This window comes from Drosophila innubila, assembly GCF_004354385.1.
Source record: "Drosophila innubila isolate TH190305 chromosome 2L unlocalized genomic scaffold, UK_Dinn_1.0 4_B_2L, whole genome shotgun sequence".
Lineage (NCBI taxonomy): Eukaryota > Metazoa > Arthropoda > Insecta > Diptera > Drosophilidae > Drosophila > Drosophila innubila.
Genome location: NW_022995372.1, coordinates 11,391,166 through 11,407,379, shown reverse-complemented (window position 1 = coordinate 11,407,379; position 16,214 = coordinate 11,391,166). Strand labels below are relative to the sequence as shown.

Sequence of the window (16,214 nt, the reverse complement as noted above, 5' to 3'; positions counted from 1 at the left end):
AATAATAAAAAAAATACAAAATACACAAAAACAATTTGCATTTACAATTTTTAGCTGTTTCCTTTTGACTTTCCAAAAAGTATGTAAATTAATGGCATTTGACTTAAACAACAATAACAATAATTATCAGAACAAAAAGAGTTGGGCTCAGAGTTTAGGCAAATGTTTATTATTATCTTTATTGTGAGTTGTGATCGTTGCTCGCAATGATCACAGATGATAAAATGTATTCAAATTGAACATATTTTCAATTAAAAACTTTATAATTATCATTAATAGTGTTTTTCTTAACTGGATTAAGGATTGATCGTCAACAGAGTAATCGAATAAAATAAACTTTAAGTCGCTTCAGCAAAATTACAGCTTTTGAATTTTCGCTGTATTTTTACATCACTTAAAAAATTCAAATAGAAGGCCATGAAGTAACCCAAACCTTAAAAGGCTCTACGAAACAAACAAAAATACATTCCTGTTTTGATCTTTGTAGTGTGCACAACAAAATATTTGTTGCCAATATTTTAAATCTTTTGGAACGTATGGTTAGTATATTGGAAAACTTTTAAAGAAAACAAATCTAATGTTTTTTTTTTTTCAAAAACTAGCTCCCGGCGTCAGTGCGGACACTCAAGGGTACATAATTGGAAGCTGTTACTATCTCTTAGATCCATTTCCTAAGGCCGACTTACCTTTTTCCGTAAGCTCTCAAAATGTGTTGGCATCCAGGTGGCTGCTGCGGTTCACCCGCGTCCATTCAGTGCACAAATTTCTGTTATAATTACTGGACAGGATGTGCAACGAGTCCGTGTTGCCGGACCAGCTGCTCTCCGTGCTGTCCGCCGTATCGCGGTTGTTGTGGTGGCCCCCGCTGTGGTTCATGCTAAAAATGGAGCTGGCTTAGAAGGAAAATAGGCTTGATGGCACCAGGGATAAAATTTAACAATTCAGTAGTATGTAACAAGTGTGCAATATTCAATAAAATCCATAGTTTATATATAAAGAATTTATTTATTTCAAATATTTTTAAGGCAGATTTGGTCACTTAAAGGGAAGGGGTCGTGTTAAAATTCTGTTACCTGTATAAACAGTACCGTCTAAGCTTATTCAACCAACAAGTTATCAAAATCGTAAATCATTTACGTATTAAATGCTATTCATACCATTTCTATCATTTCTTGAACTTTAAAATATTTCAACGACAAACTTAATTGGATGGAGAACGCGCCAATTGATAATCGCGTCAATAGATAATCGACTTATTTTAAGGAGTAACCGATGATTGTGAAACAAGTTGGCAGCACCAGCGGTTGTGGTAATGTTTTATAATCGAAGTAGTCTATCGGAATGGCAATTACCAGATAGCTCCTCACTTAACTGATTTGTTATTTTGCAGTAAAAATTGTTGTTAGGACGCGTTGCACCTGCCCACTGACACATGGATACGAAGTCCAACGATGACTCTGGTGGCAGCGACTCTCTCGATAAATCAATGCAGAGAAAGTGTGTAATGGTCGAGACAATGAGCGTAACGCCTGAGCCCGCAGCGGAGACAGAAGACAACAGCAGCAGGGATTCCGCTGCACTGCAAGAGCAGCCGACGTCAGGTGAACCAGGGACGGATGCGTGCGGCGCAGGTGACAGTTCAACTGCATGCAAAGCAACAGCAACAACAACAACAAACAGCATCAATAATAACACAACAGCTGCGAGCGCTGCATTCGAAACGAAAGTAAAACTCATTTCGCAGAACCTCAAGGAAACAAAGCTGGTTGAAACGGATGTGACTGAGTCAAGTACATCGAACGAGGCTGATGATGAGGCCGCTACGGAGGATCCCAATTCCACAGACGACTGCGATAGTCGTTTGAAGAAGGTGCGTTTTCATCCAGACGTCAAGGAGAACGATGGCGGCAGCAATCGTGTGAAAAAGAAATGGAAATCCTCTCAGAACCACGGAGGAGATGGTCCAAATCTTGGCTGTGATGGCATGGACATGGATGAGGATGAACAGCTCGATGCTGATGCCGATGCTGACGAGGAAGAGGAGGTAGAAGAGGAATTCAATCTGGACAAAACAATTGCCGAAGCGGAAGACTACTTAAAGCAGCATCCGCTCACATTTGTCAGGCGTATCGAAGAGAATGGAGAGCGATTACGAGATGGCCTGCTAAACATCGAGGATATGTCAAAGATGGTGGACGAGGAGGTCGAGGAAGAGAACAACGACAGCGATGGAGATTTCTATAAAAAGTTTAAGCCAGAAAATGGCATCGAACGTGTCCTAGGCAAAGAGACCAAGGCGGGCAAAGTAAGTATCCCATAACAAAATCGACAATTATTTGATAATTCATTTATTATTTATTGTTTTGCAGGTGGAATTTCTGTTACGCTATGAGAATCAGGGAGGTCTGTTCTGGGAATCGGAGGAGTACATTCGACGTATGTGTCCAACGCTTTTAAAGGCCTACGAGAAAAACCGTGAACGGCGTCAACAACGTCTAGTGAGTTTGTTTATTTCTAATAAAATTCATCAATTCAATTTGAACTAAACGCAATCTTTTGTTACAGATGCATCACGTTGCTAAACGCCAGAGCCTGCGTCAGAGATATACGGATTTCTAGTAATGTATACAGATAGCTTTTAGGTCTTGAATTAGGTTCCGCAAATAATTGTAACATTTTTGTAATATGAAGTAAATTGATTTTCCTTTGTTGAAACGTATTTTGTTTCTGTTTTCACCCTACAGTCCAGTGCTGCTAACCTTTTTAAGTGAAAGATGGTTGTTTCTGGCTGGAGAGCATCTGAAAAATAGCTGAAATAGCGATGGAAAATATCTAAAAGAAAACTAGCCAACTTTTTTCAGCACGGCACAGCTGATTTACAAATTTAGTTCAGTGCTGCCAGCTTGTTTTAGTAATGAAGGCGCGTTTGCTTAATTTAAATTTTAAGTGATGCAAATTACATATTGAAATAACTTTGCAATAAATTAATAATTTCATGAAAATTTTAAACGCGAAGTAGGATAAAATAAAGGCAAGCATTTTGACCATCTCTAATAGGTGGCGTATTTATGTTTTATGTGGCGACACAGTGCTGAAACATCGTTTGTGTCTATGCACCTATCGATATCATGCATTATTGCTATCAATAATAACAGCAAGTTGCTCGAAATTATTATTATTTTTGCTGACTTATCATATTTAATTTAGTTTCCTTCATATATTAAATTTCTGCTACTAACTATTTAACTAATTGGCACTTTGTCATTCAGCTGATAACGCAAAACATCGCAATATCGATATCTTAAGTATTGTCGCCGATAGCTTGTCCAATCGATACAACATCAACAATCCTAGTTCTAGTTTGACGGACGCACTGTCTAAAAATTGAAAGTAGAAATAATTAATAACTCTATGTGCAAACGTGTGCAATCATTGCAGCATACACGCATCTCGATACGAGATTGTGGGAATCCAAATAATAAAGTTAATCACATATTGGCCGACTTAGAGCCAGAAAGTGTGTCGTCAGAACAAAGAGAAATTTTGTGCGTGTCACTGTCCGTCATCCTCAAACCTCTTGAGGGCACAACGCGCTGCGATCAGTAACGAATCGACGGTAAACGTTGTCAAAGTCCCCGCCTACCCCTACCACCTGCTTAACAAAATGCAATAGACTTTGCCCACATTACAAATTTTCATGAATATCTCTAACTACGACGGCAGGTGAAAGTCACAGTTTTAAGGTAAGCATCAAAAATATCAAACAATACACCACTGATGTGCGTATTTTCACCCTATATTATGTAGGTACATTGTTGTTTTTCTATGATTTCCTTGGGAAATGCGCAGATTGAATTTTGCTCTTGTATATGCAATAATTGTGTGTGGGATTAAGGGTTTGAAAACAATCATTTTCACACTCCATTTGGGGCTCTTCGAAAAAAAGGTTATAATTAAATAATAATAAGTTTAAATAATAATGTTTGAGCTTTATAAACATTTGGCATGTATCTGTTAGGCTGTGGTTTAATTTGCCTGAAAAAAGCTTTTACTTTCAATTAAGTAATAATGTTAGTTAACTGGCAGACATATTAGTGGTATGAATAATTAACTCTTCTTGAGAACAATTATATCGATCAGCTGTTCAAAGTAGTGTGCCCATTATTAGTAAGTAAATAAGGTAAACACTTTAAAGTTTAAACATTTAACGAAATTAGCCATGAGGCGTTTATGGAATCTTAAATTAAAAATATCACCTCAGTTTACATAATGGTATAATAAAAGCCTTCAGTAGTTTGAGCATAATCAAACGTAACAAAAGTAGCAAACATCTTTTACAAACGCAACTTTAATTACTTTGCAAAAAAGATAAGTTGATAGGTGCCTCACAATTTCATGAAATGATTTTCGTATAAACTAAGCCAATTCATTTGTACTTCAGTGTTAATAATCCCATTATTATTACTGTTAAGTCTGTTGAGCAGTGCAAGCATTTGTATCGATGTGTTATCGATACACGCTCTTGTCACTTGTTATGATATCGTTCACTGCACTCTCTACCTGTAATCTCCGCACTTGCCCTGCGTTTCAATCAGATAAATGCTGTCTCTAAAAATAGTAGGCAAGTTTGCTGCAGCATGCAGCTGCTGAACGTGAGAATATAGTTGTCGCCGTCGGTTTATCTTTTGTCATAGGTCAGAAATGGACAAGTCACTAGTGCGTAGTTAATCTTGAAATCACACAAAACACAAAGGAAACAGATGCTGCGCAGCGAACGAATCATTGTTTTCTCGTGAACTTGACGTTGACCGCTGGACTTTTGTTTATTTGTTAAATGCGCGAGGCAAATGCAGTCGTGTCTCTTCAACTCAGTCTGATTTTCTTCTCTTCTGCTCTCTTATTTTTTTGGCTTTCATTGTTTGGTTCGTTAACCCGGCGCAGCAGAGGAACAACTACGCAACAAACAAAAACACATAATATAGCTAACGAATTGTAGCAAATACTCAACTTGGTTAAAGAGACATGCCGGAAGAGGAGCCATCGCAAAACCAATGGATGAACAAGAAGATCAACAACAACAACAACCAGAAGAAGAACAACAACAGTCGCAGTTGCAGTCGAATGCTAACGATGTGACCGTGGAACAGTCTTCTGAAGAATCACAGCAGCAGCTGCAAACGCAGACAATGCCAACAGATCACATCGCAACGGAGCTATCGGCTGAAGAGGCAAGTGTAACCACAAAATATACCATATACTAATCAGTGTTGCCAATTTTGAACAATTAACAACTTGAAATAAAATAAAACTTGATTTTCATGTTTATCAATTAAAATCCTCATTATTTGGTGATAATAAGTTTCTTATTCTTTAAAGTGATTATCAGGCATTTTTATAAATTGCTAACTAAATCTATAAATCCAACTTTAATTGTATATTTTCAAATAAATTGTATTAAATTTTTCATAAATCTTATAAAATATTATAATTTGAAATCAATTTTTAAAGACTGACTTTTGCGACTCTGAAAAATCAAATCGCTGTGATTTCAACTTTAATAATTTATAAAATCAGGGAATCAAACCGAAAGAAATTTAGGTTACGGTTTCGGTTCCGGTTCGTCCCGAAATAACTATTTCGGTAAAAGGTTATATTTCAGTTTTTTTTCTTTCGGTTCCGGTATCAGTACCGGTACGTAACGATACAAAAAAATCAATTTTGAAAAATTTTAAATATTTTTTTTGAACGTATTTCAAAATATTTGAATGCAGAATGTATTAAGAGGCCAAATCATGATCAGTTTGAAAATCAGTTCAGTTTTGATCAAGTTATTACAGCTTAAAGTTGGTCAGACTGCGGTTTTAGCCACTTTACAAGTCCAAATTTTCGTTCAATTTCACATGATTTTTTACAAAATATTGAATGGTCTCAGAATCAAGTTTAAAGTGTTGTTTTATACTAGTTACGATATAAAAATAATTAAAAGTGAAAACTTGCGATTTAAAATTTTTAATTTTCAAAATTTCAAAGGGGGGACCCTTAGCATCGAAATCGAAACTTGTTTGAAAATAATTAAATTTTCAAAATGAACAAAAATTTAATACAGAATGAATTTAGAGGCGAAATCATGATCAAAATGACATTCCGTTTGAAAATCTATTCAGTTTTTATCAAGATACGAATACATATACACATTGTCTAACTGTCTAGCTGTCTTTGCAGATTCGCGCCCGTCGTCTGCGCACCTTGGCGGCCAGAAACAGTGTCCTTAACCCAGTTTCCGCCCCTTTGACCGCCGAGAAACCACAACGGAACGTGTTCAAAGTACATCACCAAATGAATCGCGTTTGGTGCGCAACGTTTTGCCAGTTCGAGTGGCGTGGAAGCTAGCAATTTAGGCGATAAAGCGGCGATGACATGGTCGGATCTTACCAGTAAACCTGACAGCGATGTCGATATGAAATCAGTGGCATCAACTCCTGTACAAGACGTGGAAATGCTGCCCGCACACCATGTGTCTGCCCACAGTCTTGCCGATCAATGTAGAGCCAAAATACAACAAATGGTCAGCAAGACATCATCCACAGTCAGGAATCTGGATGAGCGTCATGAGCAGATGTTGTCACGTCTGTTGAATGCCACTTGGAATGAGTTTGGCAGTGGTTCCATTATTTGTGCACAGACTGCCAGCTTTCTGGAGCAGTATCCAGCTTTACGATTTGACTTTGAGCCAATTATAACGAATGTGCTGCTCGAGACCGCTTTTAAGTTCTACAACGACGAGGTGGAGGACAGCTTCAAGGTGGAAAATGAGCCAACCCTGCCCGGTTTGGGGACACCAATGGCGCCGACGACAAGAATTCTCCTCAGCCAAAAGATCAAAAGCGATGACACTGAGGTTCAGGAAATCTTGGCCAATGCGGTGGCTGTCAGTGGCAACACCGAAGAGGATCAACGTGCCAGTGCCACGCCCAGCCAAAGCGAAATAACGCCCAGCGACGCATGTGTTGCCTGTGCGGTGCCCTCTCTTCAATAATGTGTAACCACATCCAAGCACAATGTGATGCTTCATTTGCTCCGTTGCTATCAAAACTATCACACCGAGTGGGAGCGAGTCAAGGGCAATGATCAGGCACAGACTGCCAGCACTCAGCAGGTCTTAACACTGGCTTTTAAGAGCATCATGCGTGTGGCGGTTCTTGTGCTCACCGATAAAATCCATCAGAATCTGAACTTTCCGCTGGACCAATCGACTTTATTGGAACTCATGTATATGGATCGTGTTAGCAGGCCATTCCTCATCGATCTGGTAGCCGAAACGCATCAGCAGCGTGAGATTTTGATAATATATTTGGTCAGGTGCTGCGTGGTTTATTCAGTGGCATGCAACGTAACATTTGCAGCTCAAGATAAACACACAACAGATTGAATGGCTGTCCAAATTGGTTGTCATCAAGGTGGGCAATGCGCGTCCCATTGCGGATTTGGTTTCACGTCAACCCAACTATATACCGCATATGTGCACAAGATTCCCGGACGTGAATTGTCAAATGCAGCTTCCTGGGTCCTTTTATCCGTCTCCCTTTTCGCCGAAGAGAATGTCAAGTTTGCCGAGTTTAGCACCAAGAATAAGCTGGAGGATGCCGCCACATCGCGTCTACGTTGGGTGAGTAACAGAAATTCATGCTCCACAAATTTGTTTCTAAATTTGCTTTTCGTTTTAAGAACTACACTCGATGAGAACTCACATGCACACGGTTTTCCATTCGCTGTGTGTCAATGCGAGCAGTCGTCCCAAGACTTTGGATTATGTGGCCAAAATCCTGCGTCATAACGATCGTCGTGTTCAGTTTGCCAGCGATGAGAAGCTGCTTGCCCGCGATGGCTTTGTCATTAATCTGATGAGCGTGCTCCAACAACTCTCTGTCAAAATCAAACTTGATCGCATTGAACCCAATTTCCATTATTACAACAATTCCCTGGTCAACATTGAACAAGACACAAAGATTCGGTTTAACGAGGAGGAATATAAGAGCTTTTTGGCGAGAGATTTTGCTGCTCCTGTGCAGAATGTGAACTTCCAAACACAATGCTGGTTCCTCACCCTTCAGGCCCATCATCTGGGCTATCTGCCGGCCATTCAGCGATATCGGCAAAAGGTACGCGCCATCAAGGAGCTGCAGAAGCTCATTGATGAACTGGATCACACTAAGCCACATTAGGTCAACTCGCGCTGCCAATCGCAACAACCAGTTCAAGGAGCGCTGGGAGAAGCAGTTACGCAAACTGAATCGGTAAGTTTTAGAAAGTTTTGGCCCGTATAGATTTCTGTTATTCATATTTGTTTAATTTTACAATTTTCCACTGTATCTGTTAATTCTTATATGCTTTACATTTGTCTCTTAAACAGCTCAAGAGACATGCAGCGAGATAACGCTACTTGATCCGGCGCTGTTGCAACGCTGCACCGAATTCTATTCAACCGTGTGCGAGTTTATGCTCTATCAATTCGAGGTCGTCCAGTTGGGGACCTTACATCTCGAAGCTGCCAGTGCAGCAGCTAAAACCGACTGATGCATTTTCTGCACTGCGAATGGTATATCGATGATATTGCCGAGTTTATATTGTTGCCGTACGGCAGCATGCCAATATGGACATTCGACGGGGCATCGATCATTCGCAAAGCTATTACTTGCAGTGCCTCGTATCCATTTGTGGCGCGGCTCGTTCAGGTTGATTGGCTGTTCGCGCGTGTCAATTAGCTTAATATACTCATTATTGTTAAGATTCTTGACCTATTAGTTGATTTCTTATATAAATTAACAATAAAATAAATTGTGAGTCTTTGCCAGATCGATATCTAACTAGTCGGAAAGGCTGTAGTCGAGATCCCGATATAGGATACCGTTACTTACTTCAATATATATAAAAGTACTTTAAAGAAATATACTTGTTTTGCACTGAATACTTTTTGCTCATAACTACCGTTCTGCTTGTCCGATCTTGATGCGATTCAGTGGGATAATAGATAACGTTAACTATCACAAAAAACGAATACTCTTAATTACTGTGAGTGTGGTGGTTTTCTACGCTGTGCGGGAGTCGGAAGAGGGCGTGGTTTAAATTTAAAAAAACTTGATCTGAGTGGGTATATATGAAGTCTGTAAGTGAAAGTTTGGTATCTCATCTTTTATGTCTCAGAGATCCTTTTGTTCATTCGGACAGACGGACAGACACACATGGCTTTATATCAGCATAAGAGGTCGGAGATGCCGGGTATAAAAACTAATCGATTTTGGATACTAAGAGAGTTTAAGACAATCAACTCCAATTTGATAAAATTCCAAGTAGTTTTTCAAATAAATAACCTGTCTAATCATTTGAAATTTGTTGTTCATTGCAGTTGTAAATAAACGCAATTCCTTCATCACTAAATGCAAAACTGGAGTTGTTAGACTCCAGCAGCAACATTTGACACCATTCACTCCTGGCAAGACAAAGCTTATCAAATTAGAAGTTTAGGCTGGACGTGTGAGGAAATGGTGCGGGCTGTTATGTTGTTCGGACGAGCGGGGGTGGCCGGAGAACCCGCTCGTCTACTCAACTGACTGACAAAACTGCACCGTTGCGGTGCATCAGGCATCACTATGGCATCGTTACCGTCCCCACTGGACCATGGTATTGTCGCAAATGCGAGTCTCAGGAGCGCACATCCCGTGTACCTTTGTAGAAAAGATTTGCCCCCTCGAGATGGTGCCCTCAAAAAGACGGATACCAGCAGTTTGGGCCCATGTAGTTTGTGCCTGCCCTGTATGCGAGATACGATTTGGTAATGTGACCTATGGAGCCCATTATACTGACATTAATACCGCAGGAACGCTACCTCGAAAGAGTGAGTCACATTTGAATGATTAAATTTCCTATTTAAATCCAATCACTAACTTTATTCTATTCATTCAGCTTGTTATATTTGCCTGGAGTTGGGAAGCCAAATCATTAATGTCAGTGCTTGTATGCAGTATAACAAGGCCAATTACAAGCAACAATTCCATGTGACCTGCGCCAAAGCAGGACTACTCTGCGAGGAGGCTGGCAACTGCTTTGGATAATGTCAAAAAATACTGCGGTTGTCAGCATCATTATAGTAAATTGGTGCGTATGTGGGGCTTCAATTGATTTAATATTATTCACTCATGCCTTATCATATATATTGCAGAAAAGGGCGGAAACTGTCAAAACCATGCCACCTACAAACCCGTACAACATGACACCTCCTGCCGATTCGTATATCTGCTCGAGAAGAAATCGATTCGAACTATGAACTCAGCATCCACCTCAGCGACAAGCATCAAAATCACAAAGCAGCACACTGGCTGCAAGCTCTACAACCATTTCAAGCGGCGGTGGCGGCGGCAACGTTTCATCCTCATCCAAACAACGAAAGTCAAATGCATCAGGAAATCTTCGTTGTCATCAGGCAACAATTCGGCGACGTCAACGGTTCTGCCAAATCCCATGACTCCTCTAATGCTGAGTTGCTGGGAGTACGTCAACTGCCGGCATTTTCCGCAGCAGCAGCAGCAGCGGCTCCAGCAGCAGCAACAATAATGTCGTCAGCAGCCAGCAACTAGCAATATCAGCGGCAATGTTACGTCATCCACGCATGCCAGCAGCGCTGGCAATAACCTGGCGGTGGCAATACAATCAGCAGCACGGTACCTGGCTCTGGAAGTAAGCGGTTGCAATGGGACCAATTCGAAGCGCAAGTCATCAGCCAGCAGCTCGAGTGGCAGCTATAAGGATAAACATAGTAAAAACATTGGAAAGCAGTCGAGCTCTGGTTTATGCAAGGACAAGGATAAGGATGGTGGCAGCAATTCATCGAGACAATAGTTTTTTTCTCCTCATCAGCCTCATCGTCGTCCTCCTCATCCTCGCGTCGTCGCGAGAAATCCTCAAAGTCATCAAAACAAGGCTCTAAAGAAAGCCGCCGCAGCCACAAGCAGCAGCAGCAACAACAAACAATATTGCTGCAAAAGCAGCAGCAATATGCCCAGCGCCTCCAGTATGCCGGCCAACAGCGCCTCAATTCGCATCCCAGCGCAGTGCCACATGTGTCTGCAGTGGCAGCAGCAGCGGCATATCTGCTGCCTTATTGGGGAGCACAGTAATCATGCCCAGAACCTGAGCACATCGGCTCCGACAAGTTCAGCGGAGCGTGCTTTGGAGAACTGCAATTGGCGAGCAATTTGGGCGGCGGTTTGGAACTGAGTTGCATGCCTCAAGCAGTAGCAGCAGCAGCCACGTCTTAAAGGATTCATCCGGCTGTTCCGGGAAATAGCAATACAAGTAATTTAGATAGCTCGGGCGCAGGTTCGTCCCACAAACAACAGCGGCAATAATATTTGGCCCAAGTGGCATCAGCAGCAATACTTCAACCAATTTAAGTAGCAGCAGCAAGTCACACTCTGTCTGTGGCAACTGCATCATCGACAACATCATCCAGTCAACCATTAACATCGGGCGGCTCGTCGGCTTCCAGAAACGCAAAGCGGACACGGCCAAATCAATTAGCAGCCAGCTTGGATGATCACAATAGGTAACATCAGCTCTATTTTACATTAGAAAATCAAAACGAGAACGAACAAACTAACCCAAGTTTTCAAGAAGCTCACTTAAAATGAACTCCTTATATCGTAATTAGTCTAAAACAACACTTTAAATTTGATTTTGAGACGTTTTATTTTTGGTTAAATATCATAAAATATATGCAAACAAACCTTTTGACTTGTAAAGCTCCTAGGACAAGGGGCTGATCAACTTAAACTTCCATAACTGTGTCAAAACTCAACCGATTTTCAATGAGATATCACTTTGATCATGGAATGGCCTCTAAATTCATTCTGCATTTAATTTATTTTATTTTGTTAAAAAAACATATTGGCCTCTTGAATCTCGATTTCAATGATAAGGTCCCCCTTTGAAATTTTGAAAATGAAAATTCTTAATCTCAAGTTTTCACTTTTAATCAACTTCTTATGTTATAATTAGTATAAAACTACACTTTAAATTTGATTCTAGACGTTTCTTTTTTTGTAAAAAAATCATGCGAAATATGACAAAAATTTGGTTGTATGAAGTTGCTAGGTCAAAGTCTGACCAACTTCAAACTTCCATAACTTTGTCAAAACTGAATCGATATTCAAGCAGAATGTCATTTTTTTAATCATAAATCTCCTTATTCATTCTGCATTCAAGTTTTGTAAATTATTTTTAAAAATTTTTTCTCTAGTTAAAGGGAGTAAAATCAAACGTTCTAGTGAAGTCTTAAAGTTATGTTACCAACTTCGATCGGTTTATACCCTTTAACTGTTTCAGTTTCGTTTTGTCCCTAGTTTAAACTAAGAAAAATTAAAATTAATACCACTTTCCTGCCTGCAGCTCATTTCAGGATATTATAAGAGTGCGTGACGTTGACATGCCACTTCAACTGATTTCGAAGGAAATTGAAAAGAGCTCTCGAGCAGGTATTGAATCTCAAAATTGTTTATCTTAAACTGAATATATAAAAATAGTTTGAAGAACAGGAGAGAAACTCTTGAGTTATTTTTGGTGGTGCTCTCTTTGGTTTTCCTAAATTCTCTTATTCTCTGACATTATTTCAACCGGCTACATTGTTGCCCATTGGTGATGGTCTTCTAATCTTGCACTTGTCACCACAACTTGTCAGAATTATTGGCGTTATTACCGTTTGCTGTTATTCCTCTCTGTGTTTATTCCTCACGATCTCTCAGTTGATTGGAAAAGGATAAACTAAAATAGTTGCATAGCTCTATAGTCATTCATACACTCCCCAACAGACAGCCAATGGCATAGACCTTGCCAACCTTCGTATCATATTTATAAGTAGAAATGCAATTATTATTAATGCATACACCTTTTCGAACATCTTTAAATATTCAAACACAAGGTGTGCGTCAGTATATGAAAAATACACAGTCTATATAATATATATACGAGGTGTTGTTGTTTTTTCTTGTTTTCTTCTCTTGTTTTTCTCAATAATACTCTTTTACAAACGAACTAAATGCGGGTATATGAGTCACATGAACGAGGCATTGTATTTATAAGTATGAATATCAACCTATTATTTGGTTAAGAAACCGGAGGAAAAACAAATAATTTGTTAATATATTATTTAGATTACAATTTACTATCAATATATTTCAATGCAAAACTATATATTTACTGTATTCTTCAAATTGTAATTAATATGTAGCGCATGTGTAACTCTCTATGATGAGGACATTTTTTGATCGGATCAAGCTCGAAAAGTAAATCTCACAGAAATCTCTGAATTGAATCGAGTTACGGTTACAAGTTTTTTTTCGTGTTCTACTTCAAAATAATTAAATTCATATATTTTAAAGTGCTACACAATAAAAATATACAAAATTATTTTTTTCCTTAGTGTAATCCCCTAAGCTAGGGTATTCTGTTATCGTTACTCAGAAGATATTTCTTGAACTTTTGTATTCTTTTTCCATCAAAATTACATATATATGTAAGTATATTTCTGTGTATTTCCTATTTCTTTTTGCCGATTTGATTAGTGTAGATTGACGTGCCCATGCACCATTAATATATTTTAATGCAAAGAAAAGATATGCAAGCCAAAATGTTGTAAATAGAAATAGGAAATTTAATTGAATGCAAATGTTAAGGCTAATGGTGATGACAACCTAACAGAGAGATAATTATTGATCATGATCATAAAGCGTACATTACTCTGAGGTTTTGGACAACTCCTACAATCTGCGTAAACAAAATTTCTAATTTTCTTGATAGAAATTTGTAGGCAACGTTATTATTATACTAAAGCATAAGAGAATATATACGAGTGTATATGATTTGATTTGTTGGGCGTGTATTATTCACATTGTTTTATTGTTATTGTTGTTGTTGTTTATATAGTCATCCCTATCGTTTAGAAGCTATTTCGGCGACAAAAGACTCGTTGTCATTGTCGCTATCGTCATTTAAAATGTGCAGACGAAGATTCTCAGTTTTCTCTGGAGTCCACATATGCCCCCCCATTCAAAAAGTTGACAATTTCTAGCGCGCTCAGTCGAAAATCATTTGCTAATCGAAGCCAAAAGGCTCTAGTAAATTAAGAAATCAAATAAAATTTTATTGCGAAATTTTATTACGAACGAAAGTAAATATACATACATACACACCATGCCTCATACATATATACATCACTGAAATAAATGTATATAATATATATATAAATGCGATGCAGAGTCTCTGATAATATCGGTTAAAAGCTACCGCAAAATGCATATGATGATTTAATTTTAGAAGCGACATAAAATTTGCTGGCACACATTTTGACACAACAACAACGAGGAAGAAAAAACGAAGAACAGATAGAAAAATGTAGTTGAAACCATTGGGAACACATTTTCCACGTACTGTGTTATAGATCTGTTTTTTAGAAAAGAAGCTTTTTTCTCGCCTAGGGGTGAAATTAGTATAGTATTATAAAATATATGGCATGTGTTTTGTGCGTGAAAACTTGAAAATTTCAAAAGAAAAGTTGGAAATATGTTGTATTGACTTCAATTAGCGCAATGTGTTTAAAAAATTGAAAATACCGCCAATATCGCAAATTAAGCAAAACAATTGTAAACAAAGTCTTGTTGGAGACTAATTATAGTTTTTCAATTAGTAAAATCATAGCTAATGATGGTGATTCTGCAACCCAAAGCGTAGAATGAGAACGAACAAAAAATCAAAAAAAGCTGAAAAAAATTCTATTCGCGCAACATTTTTCGCCCTGTTACCGCACATAAAAAACAACTGAGAGCAGGCTAAAATGAATGGGAAAAATGAAAAACTTTTCATGCGTATGTGTGATGATGTGTAGAACAAGTTGAAACCACAGACGCCGTTGACCGCCTTGAGATACACACACTCGCACAACAAGCGAACGCGCCAGTCATTTTTTCCATCCACTCTCTGGCGAGATATTGGCTGAAACAAAATTTGTTCCCATCTAAAGTTCCTCCGTCAACTCAAAAAACTGAAAACTGAAAATGTTGTAGGAAAAACTCAGCACCGTGTGCCACGTGTGCACTCTGAATTATAGATTAGTTTGCGTTGGGCAATCTTCCAGTTCAGTACTCGGTTTCTGTCGTGCGCGGTGTTTGTGTATGGGATGAGTATAGACTCTACATATCTAACTATATTTTATATATATATGAAAGCAGGTGACTATTAACCGATATTGCAGTTGCACTAACTAATCCACAGTTATCATAAAGTAAACACTGCTCTTCATTTGCACATCTAATCCATGCAAAATGACTCAAAGATACGTTAGACCAGCTCAGACGGTTTGGGAGAAATGTCTCTATTTGTCATAGGGCCATAAACCGATCATATTTGCGGTCTACTTCTATATCTATCTTTCTCCGCCTGTGTTATTTTTATAAAAACATTTCTCTCGCAATCCCAATAGATACACAATGTGCTCACACGTTTTGTGTTTGCAGATGAACAAATTAATTTTCCCATTTCTTTTCAAAAATAACAAAATGATCAAAAATATATAGCATAAATGTGTGTGTGCGTATACGTAATATTTGTAGTTTTCGTTGGGTAATTTTCTTTGAAAGTTTATTAGCAAATTTATTAAATTTTCGTTAGCTATTCTTTTAATTAAGTTAAATAAAGTAATACATGTTCTAAATATCATATTTTTTAGTACACGTTCTAAAGTATTTATTTACAGAGAGAGTTTATCGCAGATTTGAGTACACATATAGATCAGATTTTCTTGCTTTGTTCAGTTGACATGCATGTTTAGAGAGCATTTTCTTCTTGTTTTAGTACTTGTATTAAAATAGGCGAGACTCTTTTTAGATCATATTTTTTGATCACCTTTCCACTCAATCAATTGATAACATATCTAATAGATACTAAGATACACACCTCATTTATAGTACATGTATGCCAAATTAAGATCAGCGCCATATCAGATATAAATCTGCTCAAAAAAAAGACCTTCGATGTAATTTAGTACATTTTTTAGTACGTGCATGTAAACATGTTTAGCAATAGTTATTGATAAACTGCTCAATCAGATTGATAAGAGAAGTAGACTCATTTTAGTACATCTTGTGTATATATTTAGTACACACACACAA

The 16,214-nt window shown here is 38.3% G+C and overlaps 2 protein-coding genes and 2 pseudogenes across 2 annotated transcripts; all 4 read left to right on the top strand.

The window, feature by feature from the left end:
* Positions 1 to 602: 602 nt before the first annotated feature.
* On the top strand, positions 603 to 991 carry LOC117780162 (male-specific sperm protein Mst84Dd-like). The gene has a single exon (XM_034616587.1). It carries the CDS (start codon positions 708 to 710, stop codon positions 879 to 881), a length of 174 nt encoding a protein of 57 aa, XP_034472478.1. The 5' UTR covers positions 603 to 707; the 3' UTR covers positions 882 to 991.
* Positions 992 to 1,362: 371 nt separating this feature from the next.
* LOC117780161 lies at positions 1,363 to 2,715 on the top strand. The gene is made up of 3 exons (XM_034616586.1): positions 1,363 to 2,305; positions 2,370 to 2,498; positions 2,566 to 2,715. The coding sequence occupies exons 1-3, from the start codon at positions 1,433 to 1,435 to the stop codon at positions 2,617 to 2,619; spliced, it is 1,056 nt and encodes a 351-aa protein (XP_034472477.1). The 5' UTR covers positions 1,363 to 1,432; the 3' UTR covers positions 2,620 to 2,715.
* A 2,307-nt stretch (positions 2,716 to 5,022) lies between these two features.
* Positions 5,023 to 8,737, top strand: LOC117779809 (annotated as a pseudogene).
* A 687-nt stretch (positions 8,738 to 9,424) lies between these two features.
* On the top strand, positions 9,425 to 11,603 carry LOC117779807 (annotated as a pseudogene).
* Positions 11,604 to 16,214: the final 4,611 nt, after the last annotated feature.